A 21,688-nucleotide genomic window follows, 5' to 3' on the forward strand; every position below is an offset into this window, starting at 1 on the left:
AAATGCTGAAGTGTGCTTAGATGAGTAGTGACGTAGGCTGTTGCCAGCACATAGCAGTTAATTACTCTGGCAGTGATTTATCTGGAAGGAATTTTGGTTCAGACCATACTTACTGTAGGATCAGGTTATTCTAGAAGCATTTGTGATTTTCTGGTCAGGTTTCACCATTTAATTATTGCTTGCCTTTACATAGTATTCTTGTCTCCTTCCCTTAATTTAATGGCATCTCTCATTAGCAATGACTTCTGTGCAGAGCTGGAAAGCAGGCATCATACCTTGAACGGGTACCCTTAAAACCTGAAGGAATGGTGTCTGTGGTGAGCGTATTTTGACCTGGGAACACCACCACTGGTTATTTTACCACAAGTACTTGCCCCTAAGGAGCATGGTGGTTGATTTCAGTTCTTCCATTCCTTCAGAAACGATGGGGAGAAAAAAGATAGATAAACACAATAGCTATAAAAATGGGAGAAGCAAAAAGGTTTCTTGCTGTCCTAATTAAGAAATAAAGCTTGTTTGCAAAAGAAGGGAGACTTTTGATCCTATGTTACTGTAAGGATTATTGGCAATTAGTGGTGTAAGGGACTATGAACAATGGAAGAAATCACGTCGGGGCTAGAAGGGGAACAACTTGGTTCAGTCACAAGCCTGCTTTGTTTTCAATTCCAGCCACAATGACTTCGTACTGCGGCTGAGAATATTTTACCAAAATAGACTCAGCAGAGTCAACCTAAGAGAGCTCAACAAGACCCACACAAACCTTGCCAAGCTTCAGGCTGGTTATGTGGGAGCTCAGGTACGTGCTGCCGTGGCTGTGAGTCTGAGAACGTGCTTTTACGTTGGCCTCCTTCCCAAACACAGAAGTACTCCTGGCCCTGGTTTTGAGTCTTTCTGTTAAAAAATAAACAACTGTGAAACTGGAAAGCCACAGACACTTTTCCGTAACATTTGTGTTTCAAAAGTTTGGTTTTTATAGCCCAGGGGCCCTTAACCAAAACAGCGGCATTTGTTTGGTTAAAGAAAGTAAACTACATCCGCTTTCCTGCGTGTACTGGGGAGTAGCTGAGTGTGTCAGGAGGCTTTAGCCATGTCTTGCCTTGCGTTGTAACTCTTCTTTGGGGGAAAAACTACAGTGTCAGCTCCCTCGTAAACTGTAGGAAATTATTTTGGTCTGTGCTCATGAACTTCACTATTAGCAAATGAAAGTTTCGAAGCTGAAACACAAGTTATCTAGCCTACTTGTCAATGTCTCTTTCAGTTTTGGTCAGTGTATGTTCTTTGCAGCGCTCAGAACAAGGATGCTGTACGTCTGACCTTAGAGCAAATCGATGTTGTCAAGAGGATGTGTAACAGCTATGAAGAGCTTGAACTTGTGACAACTTCCCAAGGTGATGCTCTTCCCTGTAACACGATTTTTTTGAGTAGGATTGCAGAAGTTATGTGCAAAAGACAGGCAAGTTACCCTGGTTTAAAGAATAACTTCAGTTTTTCCCCTGAACCACAGTAACTGGTTCAGGTTCTGTGCAGTCATAGCCCATTGTAGTTGAGACACAATTTACCATCTAAACATGCACTAGGATAAGCTCCTATTCTATGAAATTGTCACTGTAATTGTTTGCAATTTACAATAACAACGGTTGCTCAGTAGTGCTGGCTTCTTATCTGTCATTAAATGGCTTTGGAATTACTTTCCTTTGTTGTTTCCAGGCATCTCTGACAGCAGAAGGATTGCATGTTTGATTGGAATAGAAGGTGGTCACTCCATTGACAGCAGTTTGGCAACACTGAGGATGTTTTATGACCTGGGTGTTCGTTACATGACATTAACACATTCCTGCAATACACCTTGGTAACAAATATGCGTGTGTTTGTGTGATGATCTAATGCAAAGTGGTGGCAGCTCCAACATGGGCAAAATATGGGTTCAGACACAGAGTTCACCTGTGAAAGGCTCTGAACCAAATCAAGGATGATAGGTTTTTGGGGTAAATCCCTTGCCGTGTGTCTAGTGGGGGACTGAGGGTTCTGTTCGGTAGTGCTTGTCATGCTGACAATTTAGGAACTTTTAAACTTCGTTAACAGCACAAAGATGGTAAAATTCCTGTCCCTTTTGCTTTATTAGGAAAGTTACATATGGCAAAACACACCACAAAAGAAAAAAATGAAGTACTAAAAATGCATATGATGTGGATAAAAGAGGGTGAATGCTATGTGAGAGCTCAGCAGTCTGCAGCCTTTACCACCGTCCTCTGGACAGCTCGAAAGTGCAGGTCTCATACGCAGCTACAGAGATGAGCGCTCAGCTCCTGTATCACAATATCAGCACCTGCCCTCTGCTGGATCGATAACATTCCTTCTCGTATTGATACAGGGAGAGGGGAATTGTGTGCAGAGAGGGCTGGAAAGCAGGCTTGCTGGGTGACAGGTAACCCACGGTTCAGCATCTTTGTTCTCTGATGGTTTGTTTAATCAGAAAATTTCTGACAGCATTTCTTTACTTGTCTTGCATTGTTTCACATACAGCAGTCCTGAGCCTGAGGGCATGGCATCGAGAAAACGCTTAAGAACATAAAAAGCACTGTATGAACAAGTTAAGCATTAGGTAGCTCGTTATACCTGCAATTGGCCATGTGATACAGTAATACTTTTAATTGTGTGTAGCGTAAGAAGTTTCAGTCTCCAGAATAATATGTTTCTCCTCCCTCTCTCCCGTTTTAAGGTCTGAATCATCATCTAAAGGGACACACAGCTTTTATCCCGGTGTTATTGGTCTGACAGCATTCGGCCAAGTAAGGATCTCTTTTGAATGATAACCCAGTGGCCTCTTGTACAACTAACAACTTGTGTCCTTACCTTTTCAAAAGCCACTTTTTGTTATAAATTGATTACTGGAAGTTTTGGATAATTAGGAAGTCATCGGGGTTCAGTCAAGCCAAATTCTCTGTGATGTTACTTAGGCTAGAAGAAGTGCTGGATTTAATTCTAACAATTGTTTTAATATAGATTAGATGTATGAAGTAATATGTGAAAGTAGTGGGATGTGAATGGCAGTTCAAATTACTTATTTCAGATTGACTAAGCTTTGTAAGTTTTGAGCATGTGATGCTCGTTAATTGCGAGTTAATAAATTGCTATTAAATTAACAGCTCAATAGAAACCTATACAAGCACAGCATGTTTGTGACTAGCAGACAGCTGCAGCATTTATTTGTTAACATATATCAGCTAAACGGTTTCATTTAAGGAAATTTAATACTGACACTGTTGTCTGTAAATCTGTTTTAGGAAGTGGTAAAGGAGATGAATCGCCTGGGCATGCTGATAGATTTATCTCATGCTTCATATTCCACAGCAAAAGCTGCACTGAATATCTCAAAAGCACCAGTAATTTTCAGCCATTCCTCAGCATTTTCTATTTGTAATCATTCAAGAAACGTTCCTGATGATATCCTGCAGCAACTGGTGAGAGAGGTGGACTATTGGTTTGCTTTGGTGGGTTGGGTTTAGTTTTGTTTGTGTGTTTCTGTTTGTTTTGTTGGTGGTTTTTGTTTGTTGGGTTTTGTATGACAATGTTTGCCTAGTGTGAGGCAAACTTGGTATTGGTGTTTACTCTTCACCCTCTCACCTTTGAATTGCATTTATAAACAGATCCCTGAGCGGCGAGTTACACATTCACTTCTGAGACATTTTCTTTGGGTTATGTTTTGTCTGGCTACAAAAACGCAAATACTTTGAAATTCCGGTTGAGTGTTTTTCACATAGTCACTGGACTTCTGCTGGTTCGGAGAGAATGTAATTAATCCAGGGTAAAGGACGGAGACGCAAAGCCTTGTGTTGCCATCTGAGCTTTGACTTCAAGTGTTGTTATGCTTACAGATGGATGGATGGACGGACGGATGGATGGATGTCGAAGGATCTATATGAGATGCTCGTGAGGTTACAGGCCATGCAAGTGTCAACTCATTGCCAGTTTCTTCCTGTCTTTCAGAAAAAGAACAAGGGAATTATCATGGTGACATTCAATGCAGACGTACTGGCCTGTGGCAGGAAAGTTGTTAATGTTTCTACTCTTGCAGGTTTGAAGTTAATATACTGTGGTTTCTATGGGTGGCATCTCTGAATTTCCTGATGTCTGCATGATTTTTGAGAGTGTGTAAATGATACTGCTTGTCTACTCCCTTGCACACCTTACCCCACTCTGGGTATTTTTGGAGCTAATATTCATTAAACAATAACAAGGGGTACAAGGCGTGTAGCTGGAGGACATGATGCTCCCAAATTGAGTTAAGAACCATTAATCCCAAAGTAGTTGTTACTTTCTGGAAAACGTCTTAAACCTTTGTAACTAAGAGTAGTAAACATAGGTGTGTAATGGGTATAGTTTGGTATATGTCGGCTACTTGTTGGGAATTAATGTGCTGTGACAATCACGTCCTTTTTGCATTTGCATCTCAGCAGTTTAGCTGTTATTTTGAAGGTTGCTGCCTGATGTACTCAATAATGGACAAAATCTAGTTAAGCATCAGCAAATATCCAGAATATGTCACCAGCATTATTAAACTTTAACCTGTAATATCAGGATGTCTTTTGACTCTCTTTTAAAAAGGATTTGATTAAGAATCCATTATTAAGTTGCCTTGTGCCAATATGTCTGAACTGTAGTATTTCTTCTTGCCTTATGCTTAGATATTGTTTTCTTTGACATTTTCTTTCAGATCATTTTGACCACATAAAGAAAATTGCAGGTTCAGAGTCAATAGGAGTTGGTGGTGACTACGATGGCGTGGAACGGTTGGTAAAATAGTACATACACTGGCATCCGCTCCTTAAATTATGAAGGTTTTGATTCCTTTTGAAGAAAAAAGAAGGCAGACCAGAAGAGCTGTAGCAAGTTGTCCTGTGATGAGTACCAAAACAAGTCTTATGGAAGACAGGCACCGTGATTCCTTTTTAGAGCTGTGTGAAGCAGTGCCCCAAATGCGGAAACTGATTCTAACGCCCTGTGAACGGTGCAGTTGTGTGTTCTAGGCGCACAGAAACAGCGACCGAGTAATAGAGGGGTGGTTTCCTCTAGAAGCCAAAGATGAATGGCAGAAAAGCTGCCTCAGCTTTTAGATGGCAAACGGGTTAGCCCGGGGAGATGCCGCAAAACTCTTTCCTCCACTAATACGCTAGCGTGGGAAGCCCCGGGCGTTCGGGGGCTGTGAAACCACCCCTGCCCCGGGCTTGGGAAGCGTGTGAGGCAACAGAGCGTGCTGGACGGCCTGCGACGCGGCTCTGCTGCTCGCCCCTGGGCCAGTTTGGTTAGGGCACAGGAGATGAACGCAGATTGGCTGATGCTTGTTGGCATAACCCTAAACCCTTTTTTGCTTTGTATCTTTCTATTGAGTATTCATCTCCTCCTCCTTTTTCCTTCCTCCTTGGGGTCAGACACCTGGGTATGAAAGTCACAGTCAGACTGATGCGTGTAAAGCGTGACCACAAGAACGGTGTGTCAGCTCCCACGGGATGGAGCTAGTCATAGCTCTGAAACCAGAATCTCCGCAGGAAAAACCGTGTGCGAAAAAAGGACACATTTTATTGCATGTATTTTCACAAAGACCATCAGTAGTGGAGTTGTTAAGGTCCTAAGTTCTGGTGGAAAGTAACGGCACAGACTTCTTGAGATATGCTGATTACCACATCTCCACAGAAAAGAATAACAGAAAATATTAGTTATCTCGAAGTCGAAGACTCATTGAAATGCAATTTAAAACAGCTTTATAATGCAGGTTTTGCAGCTTCTTGCTTCTAATTCCTTTTTTATTCTGGTAAGAATTATCATAAGACACAGGTCAATTCTGCTTATTGTAATTTCTTCAGTGGAGAGTTCTGAATAGCTTTCTTTTCACTACCTAAACTGCTGAATTCAAAACAACATTATAATTCTAATTGCATTTTCTTTGGACAAAGTATTTTGTAAACAACAGAGTACACAATCACCTGCAAGTCCTTAGCTCATCCTGTGTTTGCAGGTCCCTTTGGCTCCAGTTACACAAGTGGATCGCATCAACTCCACCTGCGATGCAGCTGTTTCCTCTTGCTCTAAGGGCCAGTTATAAGGGGTAGATTAATGCATACATGAGTTTGGGCTTTTTCTGGTTTGTTTTAATACCCTCCATGCTGTTGTTCTGTCTATACGTAAGGGCGTCTTCATTCCAGAATACACAGTTCTGTTCTGCTAATGGGATCATTTGTGCAGCAAAAGCCTTTTGTTGTGTCCCAGTCCTGCTTCTGGATTTGTTAGTTGAATTCTTAATTTGTTTAACTTTTTGGAGAAGGAATTGGGTGGAAAGTGAGCTCATTCCAAGAGTGAATATGTTAAAAAGACTAATTAATGTTTTTCTGCATTTTGTCAGCGTGTTTAATGTTCTTCTGTGACTCTTGCGAACAGTTTCCCTGAGGGACTGGAAGACGTTTCTAAATACCCTTCTCTGATTGAGGAGCTTCTAAGAAGAGGATGGAATGAAGCTGAACTGAAAGGGGTCTTGAGGGAGAATTTTCTCCGTGTTTTCAGAGAAGTGGAAAATGTAAGATTAAAAGCTAAACTGAATGGTGCTTCTTACTAAGATGGAGAGAGGAACTATTGGAGCCTTGCTGTTCTTCCTTTTTTTCCTGCCCCGCTCCCCGCAGTGAGTTTGCTGTGAGGGACTGTGAGCGCTTAATGCGGTAATTCCAAATGCCGGGAAAGAAACCAAGATGGTAAGAGAGTGTTAGCAGAATAAAGGAAAATGAGAGAGAGCGGACAGAGCTCTTTGGAACTTTTTCTCTCTGTGGTAATCTGATAAATACACATCACTGACTTCTAAACAGAATCACTTCATGGTTTGGAGGAACCGTGGATGCACCAGCATCACAGTCTGGCTGTGTTCACTGGTGCAGTAAGGAATGCTGACTCCTGCAAGTCCATTTAATTCGTGTCATGGGATTGGACTGCTATCCAAAAGGCTTCTGCCATGACCAGATCACTAACAAGCCGTAAACTTAACAACTAGGTTACAACGAGCTGTAAGTGCAAATGGTAGAAGCTAATCCAGGAGAATGAGGGAAGGAGAGAGACGGTATGAGAGTAAGGACCCCTACAGGGTAACTTTTTCAAAAGCCTCTGTTGAAACTTGCAAACTGCTTGCCTCCTGCTGTTTTTATTTACAGTAAGTAGATATTATACACACAGCCTTGTAGACAACATGCATTTCACAGGGATCTTTGTTCCAGTTGCCTTTTTGGAGTACGTTAAATGGACAGAAATCAGGGAATTTTTTGCTGTTCCAATTAATCTACCAAAATATCTACCTAATGCCAAGTTGCCCGTGTGGCCGACTGACATGAAGAAGAGGTTGAAATTCATCACCTAACTGATCTGTGAAATGTAGTGACTTTTTTCCTTTTAAATTAGAGATGTTTGTAGGTCTGTCTTGAGACTGAGAGTCGACTTCAGGGAAGAAAGCTCATGAGTTTGTTTGCTTACGGTTCTCCAGCTGCCGCATCCACATCTGGAGCGAGTCAAGACAAGGAGCAGCCAGGCCTGTGGCCCTTGCCTGCAGAGTACCTGCGCTGAATTCTAGAAGTGCTTCACAGGAATGCAAACATGAGGATAATGATGTTGATTTTATCACATTCAGATGTGGTTTTGCAATATAGTTTTAGTTGCTTCACTTGAAATAACACTGCATTTGCTAGCTGCAACCTTTTGTATTTTTCTAGGTGCGAAACATTAATGGACCAGTGAATGTAGGTGAAAGTGAAATTCCGCAAGAAGAAGTACAAAATTCATGTCGCCTAGACCTGCATAATCATGGGCTTCCGACAGCCAGGTCCTTTGGATTTCCTTCTGTGGCACCACCTTTTAGTCTGATGCTTGTCATTTTATCATATTTAATACTGCATTATGCATCATAAGACGTATGGAGTCTAGAGAGAGATATGTGGAGTAATCTGCATTACAAGTAGTTATCTTTTGGGGGGTTTGTTAATGTAAAACTAATTTTTAAAATATTTTTTCTATACGTTCACCTGCATACTTGAAAGTTGTATGGAAAGCATTTAGAACTTGAAGTGATAAATTCTGTGTCATCTTGGCTAAACCACGACCAACATGGTTAACAGAAAGTATTCACACCTAAGAAAGAAATGACCCATAGTTTTGATACTTTTCCTATATTGTGGCACGTGGTATAAATACTGGAGTTCAGAATCAGCAGTTCCACACAGGAACTAGAGATATGATTAAGACAGCTGTGCTGAGATGTTTTCAGACATTGCTTCTCGTTAAATCATACAACTCCCATCATCAGCTGATGGCCTAGTCAGAGAAGAGCACCCCCGGTACATGCAGAAGAGTGCGGTTGATTGTTGTTTTGTGGTTTGCTTTTCTTGCTGTAGCAGTTGTTTGTAAGACGCGAAGGTAGCTGACGGGGCTGTTTCAGGGCTCTGGGGGCCTGTGCTGCGGTACTGAGCTCTGACCAGGACGGGGCACCTGCAGCGGTGGTGAGGGGCGGAGGTGGGGGCCTCGCGCCCAGGCGCAGTGACCGGGCAACGCTGTAGGTAGTTCTGTGTAATTTGGGGACTGCTGTTTGCTGCACATCGATGCAGCTGGAGCAAGAGCAAGCCAGGACGAAGCAGGAATTCTGGCTGCTCTGAGGGTGAGGTCTTGTTCTGACATTTTTATTGCCATCTGAAAAGTATAAAATGAGTATTTAAATAAAAGCTTCGTTAGAATGTTCTGCAGCTTTGTGGGAATCTTTTTCACATTTAAACCATGATCCTTATCAATAACAGGTTTTATCATTTTGTTTTTATTCTAGCTGGCTTTAATCAGACCACTGTCAAAGGATTCATAGGCATGAGATTAGAAAGAGATCTTTTTATTATAAACCTCCTGCTGTTTCAGCCTTTGGAACATGTTTTCCAATACGCAAGGCGTGTGAGGTTCGATGCTGCTGTTATACAGAAGAGCATATATTGCAACAGGCCTGTTCTTCGTAGGGTAGTGTCACTCAAACCTGGAATTTTAACCAAATATCCTGAGATTCATGATGAAATTGTAAGATGGCAGCACTACATCTTTGTAGGGTCATTTCCCAGTGCTTGCTGGTAAATGCCTTCTCATGATATTTGCTGTTTGTTGTGATTTTTATCTCACGTGCTTTCATTTACTGATTTGACATCTAGGGAATTTAGCCTTAGTCCTCTAATTGACCTAAGGACAGCATTTGTAAACACACAAAGTATTTAGCAAATGAAAGACAGGGCTAAGCACGAACAGAATGGAAACAGCAAGTCAGTTGTTTTCTAGAGTCACTTCAGCCTGTTCCCGGCATCCATTTCTGCGTTCCAGGTACAAACAGCCTTTCTGGAAGGAGACCGTTCTTCTGTTGCTTCGCAATGAAGCTTCGTTAGCTCTCCTCATAAGGTGGTCTCCTTGATAAGTATGTTCTGGGTATACTACTGCCACTTATGAATTCTTTACAAATCATGTTGAATAATCCAGTTGCCTACAAGGCAAGTTTTTAAGAAGAGTTTCTCAATAAATACGGATCCTGGTTATGCCTCTACAATGGGGAACTACTGCACTGACCAGGAGGTCTCCCCCTCCTGATACTCTTGCTAGCATCAGAACTCATTTTACTGGTGAAATGATGAATTCAATAGAGCAAAGGCTTCCCATCAGTACTTCTGCTAATAGCTTCATAAGCCATTGGGAACTGCCATCCATGGTCTCTTTTCACAGAATTAGTACCATAATAGTACCTTCCTCACATATTTGAAATGGAAGATGCTGCTTGTTTCTTGCAGCCTTTTTCTTTCTACGGTGCTGTCACTTTCTTGCCCAGTAATTTCTGCTTTTTTTCCCTACTACAGCATGGATTAAAAATATATTCTTAAAGATATGGGTAACGCTTTTATATTACTTATTTCACCATACTATAGAATTAGTGGTTTATTTCCTTGTTTTATCTATAGTGTGTTGCACTTGTTTGTTTGACTGTTTCATGCAAGGAGTATTTTGTAACCTTGTGGCAAAACATATACATGAAATTTAAATAAAATGGTTTAAAATTGTGTATAGATAGTGGTGTAATCTCACAGAACAATGTAAATGTTCAGAACTCCAGGAAACCCCGATGATCCAGTCACTGCAGTAAGTCCGCAATGACTGTTACCTGCAGCGAATCACTCACTCTAGCAGATCAGAGAGAGCAAGGCTTATGGGGAACCAGACAGGTTGCACCAAGGTTAGGATAAATCTCTACTTCACAGCGTTTCTCACAGATGTGTCATGATCTACAAGTCTCTTTTTCCATTATTAGTTACAGTGTTAATTCAGGATGCTTCAAATAAGCTGCTTGTGTGACACCAACATCAGAGTGCAAAATCATCATGCGAGAAATGGAATCTTGTGCATCGTGCAATGATTATGCACATGGTCTCTAGCTTATCTAAGAGATGCAGTTAGTTTATTTTTCTTAAACAGTCAAAATCGTACAGCTTGAAACACGGCAGAACGACATCTCATTAGAACTCCATTTCAGAAGTAACATCCTGTGAGAGATGGCTGTGACTGCGGTCAGGAAGACTCCAGCGAGCGGTGCCTGCAGTGCCTCTGCAAACTCGGGCACACGGCGCCTGCGCTCTGCCTCCCGAGGAGAGGGTGATTCGTCCTAAATTGAATGCCTCTGCCCTGCGCCAGTTAATAAAAGCAATTTGCATTGGTAATTTGAAGTGCATGCTAGCTCAACTGACAGATTCTATTCTTGCTAGTGGTATCAGTGAAGTATCAGATACAGTTGAGATACCATCTTTGTAATAAGCTTTGGCTGCCAAATGGAAGAAAGCAAGTCATTGTTTACATCTTCTAAATAACATGAATTCTGAAAATAGTTATTACTATTTCTATAAGTCTCAAAATCATTGTACTATGAAGTACTTTAGGCTGATTTTCTACATGACCCAAACTTCAAGGTGTCTTTAACAATACAGGGCTTATGCTTTCACGTGTGTGACATGAGCAGCCCAAAACTGCAGACATAATATTGATGCAGACTATTGATTTGATTCTAAAAGGCTGGTGCCAGCACCCTTCCCCCAGTACTATCCTTTCCCAGACTAATAGGCTGTAGCGTTCACAGGAACAAACAACTTCAGTTCTCAGTTGTCTCATCTAGGGAAGTGGTGATGCTAGAAACCAAGCCTAAAAAGTCTATTCCCGGTCTAATGTACACAGCTGGTCTGTTAAGTAAAATCTGAGTAGTTCAGGTCATGTATCTAACTTCTTCTCAGCAGGTGACTTGTTTTAGCCACGGAAGGATTTTTGCATGTTTTCCATTGGATATTGGTTACTGAACTGTACTGGTGCTTAACATCTGCATCCTCCTTACGTATCATTGAGCTGCTCAAGCAACATGCCCATATATTTATATTTTTCAAGGTCAGTAAACATCGTGCATGAAGCCTAACCACCTATGAAAACACAAGTTTATTAACTTCTGTTTAATCTTAAATATAGGATTCTCTGGGCACCTGCAGCACGGAACCAGCTTTGCAAAGCGGGTATCGCTGCGTCTCCGCGGCCTGCGGAGCGAGGCGCCGTGCGGCGGCAGCTTGTGCCCTGCCAGCCGCGGCTGCCGCGTCCCGCCCTGCGCCTGCTGTCCCCCTGGCCTCCCCAGCACCGCTCATGCTGCTTTCTCTACCTGGATGATAAGCTGGGTCAGGGAGCTGAAAACCGTTTTCCTCCCTCAAGTGATGGGTTTCCTGCTGATCACATCGGTTTTTGGGTTAACCACGTTCAGTGTTAGCGCAGGGGAGGAGCAGAAAAGCAGAGGAGACTGCAGCGACTTGGAATTCTTCCATTTGCAATTTAAAGCAGCAGCTCCTCTGGGTACTCTTCTCGGGATTTATGCATACGGAAATGACCAAATTTCTTCAAATTCTGGAAACATAGTATGTCTACACTACAGAAAGATTAAATAACTACCAGTAGCTTTCATTTGCTCTCAGGCTTTGCTGGATTTAACTGCCAGACCCCGAGCCGTGTGTTAGTGGGTCTGCTGAACTGTTTCCAGGGCAGACTGGGATGCCGGATGACCCTTCTCGGAGCATTCTGGAGGGCTTGAGTCCGTGTTTTATATTTTTAATATAGTACCGATTTTTGTCTTGATACCTGACCTACAAACCTTTACACAGAACAACTTGAGATGGTGGTGGGTGTTTGGCGATCCTATAATTTTCCTTTTTTAATGTATTTTGAAACCAGAGAAATGGAAAAGGTTTTACTAACCTTCATATTTGAGTTCAGTATGTAATTTTTGTTGGAGGAAAAACAGGGTTTGTGGAAATGGGAAGCCCTTTTGTCCCATTTCTCTGTCTCGCAGCTGTCCGGGATCTCCAGCGACTGGGCCAGCGGCCCTCGGTCACTCGGCCCAGCCCTGCCGTGAGCTGTTCGCAGCCGGTCTCGCTTCCCGGCGCTCACCCAGCCGAGGCAGCAGCTCCTTCCCTGCTCTCTGCGCTGCCTCAGAGATTAGTGTAATCTGGGAAGACGATTCTCCTTGCAAAGCAAAGCTACACCCGTCCCCTGGTCCCTAAAGCTGTGACCTCCGACGTTAGACGTGACTCAGCTGCTTCTGTCGGAACTACTTCAAAATAATGGGTTTTTTTTAAAGCTAAGCACTTCTCTTAGGTCACAGAAACGCTGCTGCTGCTGCGAGTCCAGGTGCCGCCTCAGTGATCGGAACTCAAATGACAGGGCACTTAATTCTGCTGCTTCTGTTGTTCTTCCCAAATGGTTTTGTGAGCTTTGCTGGGACGACCCCTTCCCCCGCACACGGGGCAGGTGTTTTTCTCTGGAGCCCCGTTCCCAGCACCTGGTCTCTCTGCACAAAGCGCTGCTTCTGCCAGGTCTGCAACGAAAGGAAAGCACAGAGCCCGGGAAGCAGGAATTTGAGTTCCCCTGCGGGTTGTTGCTGAGAAACAAAATAAAGACTAAAAGAGCTCAGATTAAAACTGAAACCAGTACAGGTTTTGTCAGACAAACCAAAAGGAGGACCCTGGAACACAAAAGTTTAATACAAAAAGTCCATTTGCATTAACCTTCCTGAGTATCCTCCTGTAGTTAAGCTCAGCATCCAAAGCACCTTGTCTAGGCCTGTGCTGTTTCTTCTCTGACACCTTCATTAAAAATTGAGCAGACCATGACAAATATATCCATGATAAAAATACAGCCCAGCCGAAAATGGATCCTTTAAAAAAAGGAAAGAGCCACAACAAACCACTGAGTAGTATTTTTCCAACATTTTAATCCTACCCTGAAAATTACTGTAAGTTTAGTGGAGAAAACTTTGATCCAGTCCATCTTATTTGAATTTACAGCATCTGATAGAGAGGGGGGGGGAAATCTCGAAGACCTAGTAACTTTTTAGTCTCTAAAGATGAGATTAAGGTGTCTTTGTAGAGATGGCTATTCTGTGTATCACAGTTGTGAGTAATTTTACAAGGCAGGCAGAAGTTCCTTGAAGTAAATAAACCTTGAGGCTAAGTGGCACCACAGTGTCCTCTTGTGGTCTGTTAATGTCTGAGCTGTGCCGTGTTTTCTAGGAGGACAACAGCGGGATTTCCAGTTGCAGCTCGCACATGAGCTCCTGTGTAAGTGCAGCGCGACCTTTCCTTGCCCCAGTGTTCTCCTGGAAATGGCCTATGGGGGGTCGCGCAGTGCATCTCCCCAGAGCACTTACTGCTCTGGTTCTTTCCATGTACGTGTTGTGGTCCCCTCCCAAGGACTCTCAGCAACCGCTGATGTTTGTCCCGGACTGAGCAGGTCCCGGTCCTTGTGAGCGAGACGCGTTGCCAGTTTCCAGCCCGCTTTGTCCACAGGGCCGATGGGAGGGATCCTCAGACGTGGACGAGCGGGGTCGCGCTGCAAACAGCTTCGCGATGGTGAAACGTGGCCCTGACCACGCGCAGTGTCTGCCCGGCCGCGTGTCCAGGAGGCCGCACCTTGGCAGGGGCACCTTTTGTTCGGTGCCTGTGGTTTGGTTGGGGTTTTGTTTTCCTGATGGTCAGCGCCGTGCTGTTTGTCACCCAGGTTCCACTCCAGTGGAAAACATCTTCCAAAACAATAAATAGTAGTTATGGATCCACTGTGCTGTACATCCTGGCCTTACTCTTTACACATTTTAAGTATCTGTATTTATGCTTTAAAAACATGTTGGTTTTAAAAAGTGGAAGTATTTAATTCTTCCAGTGTCAGGGCTTTGTGCCTAACCACATGGGGGCTAACCGAGCAGGGTTTCTGTCTCTCTGACCAACAACCCTATTTCTGCTCTAACTGGAGTGTATTTTTTTCTGGGCCCTTACCCTGTGATTAACTCAACAATCCAGGATATCTCAGAAATATTTTTCATGTTTAGATTTCCCATGGCTTCAAAGCGTAAGCCCATAAACTGTCCCATTGACAGAGGGAGAAGCATTACACTGGCCTGTATCGACAGAGGTGCAAATGGATTTGCTGATCTTCAGGCTGCTGCCTTCACTGGTGCTGTTAATGTACACTAGAGCACCCAAAATTCAGGCCTTTTCTCACCTAACAGCCCTTGGCTCTGCTGAGCTGCTCTCAGTGTTTTCCGGTGAAACCGCCAGCCCTGTTCTTAGAAGTGCAGTTTTCCTCTGTTGGGTGTGTGGGTTTTAGAGGAGAAAAATAAAAAAGTAAACTAATCTTATTCTCTCTGCTCTGTCTTTCGTTTTCACTGATCAGTGTGCCAACATGAAACCATAATCCCAAATTCCATTTAGCTTTGTAGAAAACAGGTAATTTACATCCCCACTATTTAAAGAGATAGTGACGTTGTCTCGGGTTACTGCTGTAGTATTGTCGATCATCCGGTTTCATCCCAGGCTCCTATTCATATCAGACAACTTTTAAGCTCATGATAGCCATTCGTACCATTCAGAAGCAATACCAGGATTCACCATAAAACAAACAGTCAATCACCCAGCTTGAAATTTCAGTTCTCTTACAAAACAGATGCTAAACAACAGAGTTGATATGGGTCAATAACTTCTTATCCTTAAATATGGGCTGTCTACAAGTCAGAAAAGGACCATTGTCTTTAGACAAAAGGAATATTTTTGCTTCAATAAACTTGAATAGTTTCCTAGGGCTAAGTTCTCTCCTAAGACATCTGAATATAGTTTCCATTCCAGAGAGGAGAGTTGCTGGTATATGGACACAAGCTTGATTTTATTCTCTTTTTCCCCTAACTGGATACAATTTCAGTGCTATTGATTTCATGATACTAAAACGTTTTGTGGTAGCCTACATGCACTTTGGTGCCTCGAGACAGCTCCTTGCCAGACCTGCTTTCAAAAGCAAGATGAGCAGGAAGTGCCCAAGTTAATCCTTCCTGAACAAGCATGACTGCAGAAACATTAACTCTTGAGACGTCTTGCTTATAAAACCTGTCTCCTTCTTCCAGGACAGCTTACTTAGACCAGACACCTCCACTCAAAAGCTTTGCAAAGTGGAAAACAGGGAAGAAGAAGACAGAAGACTCAATGTGAACTAACTTGCTTAATGGTGAGTCTTGATGTTCTTGTCCTTTTTCTATATTAAAGTCTTTGCCCCCTATCGATTAACACTTAATTTCCTGGGGTGTTTGGTGGTCATTATTAAGTCATACTTACCATAAACACTAATGAAACGTAATTCAACTGAAGAAGGTTAAACAGTGAATGCTACTTTTTGGTCAATTGTGCCACTTTCCTCTGGCAGAAAAAATACTGCTGGAGGTAAGACAGCGGACTAAGCGGTGCCCCAGGATGTTTCCAGCCTGCCGGAACTAACGCTTCTACACATCACAGAAATGCTTTCTAAATTATCGAAGTTGGCTTAGCTTGCCCACAGAAATTTCTGGTAAAATTGTGCAGACCTCGGTGGGATCGGATTTACCAACGTGCTCCTTTTGGGATTACCAGAAATAAACACAACACCTCACCCTAGCTTTTCAAGATACCTTGAATTCTGAAAAGAAGAAAATCTGGTTGTTTTTTTAATCTCCTACAGAAGAGATGAGGCCGTTGTTGAGATGCACACGGCCACATGAAGGTCGTTGTTTTCAGTAACAAAGAGACACAAGTAACCCGTAGGTTATATGAAAGCACAGGACTCTTAGGAGCCTTTCCAGCTGTCTGATCAGTTCTAGGAGGTGTAATTGCTTTCCCCAGGGGTGGTCGACCAGCCCGTTTGTGCTAAGTGCACTGAGAGACCTGCACCCCCTTGGCAGCAGTCACACCACAGCATGGATCCTTCTTGTTTATTTCAAACCCCAACTAATTAAAAGTAGACTTATGACTTAGTTCCCGCGAACAAAGCATTCTCCCTCTTGTTTGTCTCTCTTCTGCTCGTGACACATTTTTCTTTCTCCCAGTGACTGGGGGGCTGCTTTGTCAAAAGGGCAGGACAAATTTGGAAAGCTACGGACAAGGTCCTGAGCACAGAACACGTCTAAATAGTCTTATTCTTTTCCTCTGCTCTAAGGTTTATATCCTTCCATACACTCCCATGCAATCCAAAGCCAAAACTTACATCAGTACTGACATCAGACTTGTCACTGTACACAGATGTCTTGATTAAGGAGTATTTTAGCAAAAAATCTACAGAACTAGTTTCAGTTCATTTTCCATAGTAAAATGCACAAACCCTTCTCTAGCATTTTTTTCTGATGATTACACAACACATTAAAGAGGCATCCTTTTACTTTCAAGGCTAGCCTTCAAACACAGACAATAAATAGCATTATCATCTACTAATTCATGTTTAAATTCCATGTGAAGGCTACTGTACATGAAATGAAGGCCGAGATACCCATCACTGGCGCCACCTTTTTCAAATGTGAAGGCAGAACTGAATTTTGCTCGCTTGGGGACAAGGGGTTGAGATGCAGGCGTGCCCTGGCCTTCATGGACCTGCCACGAAGGATGTCCATGCTTCATGGGCCCTGCCACCACCGAGGCGTCCTCTGGGCTGTGGCCAGAGGGTGACAGTCCCCACCGCCTCCATCGGGGGACAGACAACGGTGCAGCCCTGGCGCCAAGGCCGGCGCAGCGGAGCCGCGGCTGCTCCGCCCTGGCAGGCTGCCGCCGTAGCAACGGCCCGCTCTGCGCACAGCTGGAAGCACCCCGGCTCCCGCCAGCGTTCACACTCCCCCGGTGTAACGTTTTACCCTGCGCTGCCCCCACGCCTTTTGTGCAGCCACGGTTCATTGCCCTTGGGGGCGCTCCGTTTGCCACGTTATTTCTGAGGGTTTCGTGCAGCTGGAGCCGAGAGCGAGCACAGCAGCAACCACCGCAGACACCGGAAGTGGGCACAGCTGCCGCGTCCAGCGGGCGGCACCGTGCGCAGGAACGGACCCGCTCCGCTCCGGGGCGACGTGCGCCTTCAGCCGCCTCGTTACCAGCCCAAGGCCCGCGTTTAACGGTCTGCTGGGAGTCGCGAGAATTTCTAATTGGCGCGCCCTGCTCCTTCCAAGCCCAGCGGGGCTCTCGCTCGCCCCGCCAGCCCCCCCTTGCTGCCGTTTTCCACACATCGCCCGCCGCGGGTTTCGCGACCACCCGCCCCGGGCAGGCAGCGCTTAGGAGCCCCCACCGCAGCCACCAGCGGAGCTGCCGTTTCGCCCCCTCGGGGCCGCGGGCCCCAGCACCGGGAATGGCCCCCCCGGGCCTGGGCGCGGCGCGACACCGCCTTCCCGCATCGCTGCTGCCCAGCAAATGGCGGCGAGGGGAGGGGGCCGGAGGCGGCCCGGGGCACGGCGGAGGGAAATTTCCGCCCCGAGGCGGCCCGGCAGCGCCGGCAAGGGAGGGCGGCGGGCGGAGGGGGCCCGCCCCGCCCCGCCCCGCTCCCAGCGCGCCGCGGCTCCCGCCGGGCCCGGCTGCTGTCACGATGACTGCGGGAGGAAGGCTCCCCCTTCCCCGCGCCGCCACGCCGCCTCCGGCCCCTCCTCCGCGCCCCCACTGCTGAGCGCGCCCGCCCGGCGGAGCGACCCCCGCGCCCGGTATCGCTGCGGGGCGGCCCCGGCCCGTCTACCGCCGGCTCCGGGGGCGGCGGCCGCCGCGCCGCCTCGCCGCCCCGGCGCTCGGAGGGGAATGGGTGGAGTTGAGGAGCGCGGTTTCCTGAAAGGAAGTGACCGCACGGGGCAGGAATGCGCCGCCGGCTCCGCGCCGCGTTCCGCCTGCCTCGCTGCGGTGCCGCGGGGAGCCCTCGCCGCCCCGCCAGCCATGCCGCACTTCACCGTGGTGCCGGTGGAGGACAAGCACCGCGCCGAGTACGACAGCGTCGAAGGACTCAGCTGGGTGGACTACCGGGAGCCGGCCGCGGCGCCCGCCGCTGCTGACGCCTACGACACCGTCAGCTCCGACGGTGAGCGGGCACGGCCGGGGCGGGGGGCGGCGGGCACGGCCGGGGCGGGGGGCGGCGGGCACGGCCGGGGCGGGGGGCGGCGGGCACGGCCGCTCTGGGGCGTCCCGGGCGAGCCCGGCTGCCCCGCTCCCCTCCGCTGCCGCCGGCCGCGGCAGACAAAGGCGCCGGAGCCGTAGCGGCTCTCGGGGGCGGCGGGGGGCGCCGCGCCCGGAGGAGGAGCCCCCGCGGCGTCTGCCGGGGCGGGCGGCGGCTCCGCTGGTGCCGGGGCCGGGACGCGCTGCCGTGGCGCGGCCCGTGGGGAGCCGGGCCCGGGATGAGCCTCGTCCCGCCTGGCGGTCCCGGCGGCTGGAGCCGGCTGGTGGCAGCGCGGCCCGCGGAGCTGCGGCGGTGCCCTCGGGATGCGGGTGGCCGGGTGTGCTCTGGCTGCCCGGGGCGGCGCGGCCGGACACACTGGGGGATCCGCCCCGGGGCTTCGCTCCGCTCCGCAGCCGCTTGTCTATAATCCGGAGCGGAGCGGGGCGCGGGGCCGGCGCAGGGGGACGGCTGTTATCGTTGCTCCCACAAACTACCGTCTCCAGAGGTGATAAGAGTACGTGGGTGGAGATACGCTCGCGTATTTTCAGTGCCTCACTGCCGAAACAGACGGGTGATCAGTTAAATTAGCCGAACCTAAGGTGACTGCTCTTCTTGCTTATGTCATCTTAAAAAATGCGCCTGCCCAGCTATGTCTCTCTCTCAAACCGGGCCCTTGAATACTACAGCATGTGTATTGTGTCTGTGTGGCTTTCACAACTTCTCCTGCTAGGCAGAGCTGCTTTGTGTTAGTGGTTAATTTATTCCAGTTACTGAAGAGGATCACATAAGTAGGAGGGGATTTTGGGTGGCGAAAAGTACTTTCTTCAATCGTGCAGCTAATGGTAGTGCTTGGCCTGTCTTGGTGTTTTGCTGTGACTTTTAGGTATAAATCAATTTAAATGCAGTGAGTTTCTAGTGAGAAAATTAAGCACCCTTAGATTTGAAGAGTGGAGTAGTTCTGGTAAAAGGTTGTTTTAGGTCTTTTTGGGATCTGTTTCTTTTTTCTGCCTTGGTTATGTTTAGTTCTTTAACCTTTAGGAAGAGGATGTTCCCTGGGTTCAGCCGGTGGCTCTGACTTGCCCTCTGTGAATCATGTGTGACTCCAGGCAACAAAAGAAGCAGCAGTAAACACCTGGCCTGCTCTTCCTTGCCTGTGCAGTCAAACTTTTTAACACGCGCATTTTATTGGATGCGCAGCAATCCCCGAAGGGAGGCAGCGCTGCTCAGACCTGTGCTGAAGGAGGAGGAAAGGGTTATTTTGATGGGTGATACTCAGCTGTCATGAGATCAAGGTCCGGTTTCTGTCTTGTCACCTGGTTCAATTCTGTGTGAACTGGTGCTTCAATCTCAAGTATGTACCATTTATTTTTTGTCTTTATTTGCATAGTTTTCAAAGGAATTTTAGATTTTATATACCACATAGCTTATATAGGTCTCACGTCCACTATGTCAGTTCTTTCCAGTTCTCGTGTGCGCATTTTGGAATTATGAAAGGCAGGTGCTTTTCCCAACTTGTCTGTTCCCACAGGCAATATGAGGCTCTAGCCGTAAAGGCGGAGCAGGGCCATCACTTCATTTTTTAAAACAGGCCTGTTTTGTTCTCAGGGTATTTAACGTACAGTTTGCGTCTATGAAAGTAACAGGCGTGTTTCACCCCTCTCAGCAGGTTGAGGTGCAGACCTCCCGGGGTGCTTTTTCCACTAGCTAGCTTTGCCTTGGCTCGGCACGTCTGGCTTGGGGAAGCTGCTGCCGTGATGGATAGAGGGAGGTCGACTCAGTGTGCCTGTCATTTGCATGCTAGACTGCCTGTAGGATGTGTGCGAACAGCACTCTTCAGGATGCTCAGCTCCCTGTCGCAGCCCAGCAGTAGCTGGAAAACTGATCTCTTATGTGCTGCTATTCCAGCTGCAGCACACAACCGTGCTGCGTGAAGTTAGCCGAGACTCTTTATAATAAAACCGATAAATATCTAGTAACATCTCCATTAATATATGGTAGTTAGTTCTGTTTCTGTTTGAACTATGACTGCCTTCTATTTTTTAATTTACTCTCACAGTAATTAAGTCTTGTTTCATATCCTCAGGGTGTACATATAACGATATGCTGTCTTGCCTGCCTGTGCTGACAAGCATGCTCTTCCCCACTAGGCTTTTCTGTCTCTTCCTAGGTTTCTTGGGTTTGTGGCTCTGTAGAGGGGACTCCAGACTCCCTCGTGCTGTCCCTCTGGTTCTTGGTGCGTCCTTCTACGTGGGGTGCAGAGCGCAGTGGCGTCCCGTCCTGGGGGCGCTGCTGGTGTGCGGCGCTGGAGATGGGAAGAGCGGCCCCCAAAGCCTCCCGTGGCGGCCGATCGCGGGGCTCACGGGAGGGCTGGCCGGCGTTGCCTCCTGGCGCAGTCTCTTAGGCTGCCGGTTACGATCCCAGCAGATTCTTGTTCCACCGTTTCACTCAAGCTCGGTCATAGCCTTGGGTTTGGTTTGGGTTTTTTTTCCTGAGTTTTGCTTTATTTGGGACATCAAGTGATACAGTGTCGTCTAAATACTGCAGAAGTGACACAACACAATTTCTTGCAGCCATTTCTATAAGAAGATATTAGTGTGCAGTAATGTAGCCTTCCCAGATAGCTCCAGTGATTGCTTGTGAATAAAATGAGCCTTTTTTTTTTCCTAAGCAAGTTCCATCAACTGTCACTTCTTGTAACAGATTTTGACATCTATTTAGAAAAAGAAGTACAAAGAATTATCCTGTGATCCTATGATAAACACGTGAGCCCTGCTTCATGGATCGCCAAGGGTGAGAAATGTGAACTTGGCATCTCTTCAGTCTTTGAAATAATGCCAACGTGTTAGGTTGGGTTCACAGGGTAAGAAGAGGGACAGGAGGGTCTGAATGGTGTTTAAAAAAACCAAATGAGCTTTGCTTTAATAGGAGTCTCAGCTTGCGGTGACCGCGCACCCCGTGAGCCGCAGCGCGGCCGCGTCCCGTGTCCTGTGGGAGGTGCCTTCCTGTGGCTTCTGCTGGTGGAAACGGAGCGCTGCGCAGCCTGGTGTCACCAGCCAGCCCTGGTCAGCTGCCACCCTTGGGTTTGCCAGCGGATCGCTCTGCTGGTGTTTCAGTTGTCGCATGGCTTCCTTTCAGCACCAGGCTTTCTGACTAGACTGGAGAGCTTTTC

At 46.6% G+C, this 21,688-nt stretch overlaps 2 protein-coding genes across 12 annotated transcripts in view; both read left to right on the top strand.

The window, feature by feature from the left end:
• The window catches only part of LOC136107237 (dipeptidase 2-like), a 31,868-nt gene extending 23,103 nt beyond the window's left edge, over positions 1-8,765 (top strand). For 3 of the 6 annotated variants that reach the window (XM_071814398.1, XM_065848128.2, XM_065848129.2), the window contains 9 exons: positions 670-796; positions 1,259-1,388; positions 1,708-1,849; positions 2,720-2,789; positions 3,285-3,461; positions 3,988-4,075; positions 4,715-4,790; positions 6,433-6,568; positions 7,743-8,765. In XM_071814398.1, the coding sequence (XP_071670499.1) occupies positions 670-796; positions 1,259-1,388; positions 1,708-1,849; positions 2,720-2,789; positions 3,285-3,461; positions 3,988-4,075; positions 4,715-4,790; positions 6,433-6,568; positions 7,743-7,937 (1,141 nt within the window). In that variant the 3' untranslated portion in view covers positions 7,938-8,765. Of the gene's footprint in view, positions 1-669; positions 797-1,258; positions 1,389-1,707; positions 1,850-2,719; positions 2,790-3,284; positions 3,462-3,875; positions 4,076-4,714; positions 4,791-6,397; positions 6,576-7,742 lie in introns of those variants that run through there. The other 3 variants (XM_065848131.2, XM_071814399.1, XR_011741264.1) reach the window with 3 other exon arrangements.
• A 9,384-nt stretch (positions 8,766-18,149) lies between these two features.
• SLC12A4 (solute carrier family 12 member 4) overlaps positions 18,150-21,688 on the top strand; it is a 48,819-nt gene continuing 45,280 nt past the window's right edge. For 3 of the 6 annotated variants that reach the window (XR_011741265.1, XR_011741266.1, XM_071814400.1), the window contains exon 1: positions 18,151-18,444. Coding sequence is in view for 4 of the 6 variants with exons in the window: in XM_071814400.1 (XP_071670501.1) it covers positions 18,171-18,444 (274 nt within the window). In the remaining 2 variants the exon portion in view is untranslated. Of the gene's footprint in view, positions 18,445-21,688 lie in introns of all 6 variants that reach the window. The other 3 variants (XM_071814402.1, XM_071814401.1, XM_065848542.2) reach the window with 2 other exon arrangements.

Source organism: Patagioenas fasciata, chromosome 13 (assembly GCF_037038585.1).
Source record: "Patagioenas fasciata isolate bPatFas1 chromosome 13, bPatFas1.hap1, whole genome shotgun sequence".
In the NCBI taxonomy this organism is placed as follows: Eukaryota; Metazoa; Chordata; class Aves; order Columbiformes; family Columbidae; genus Patagioenas; species Patagioenas fasciata.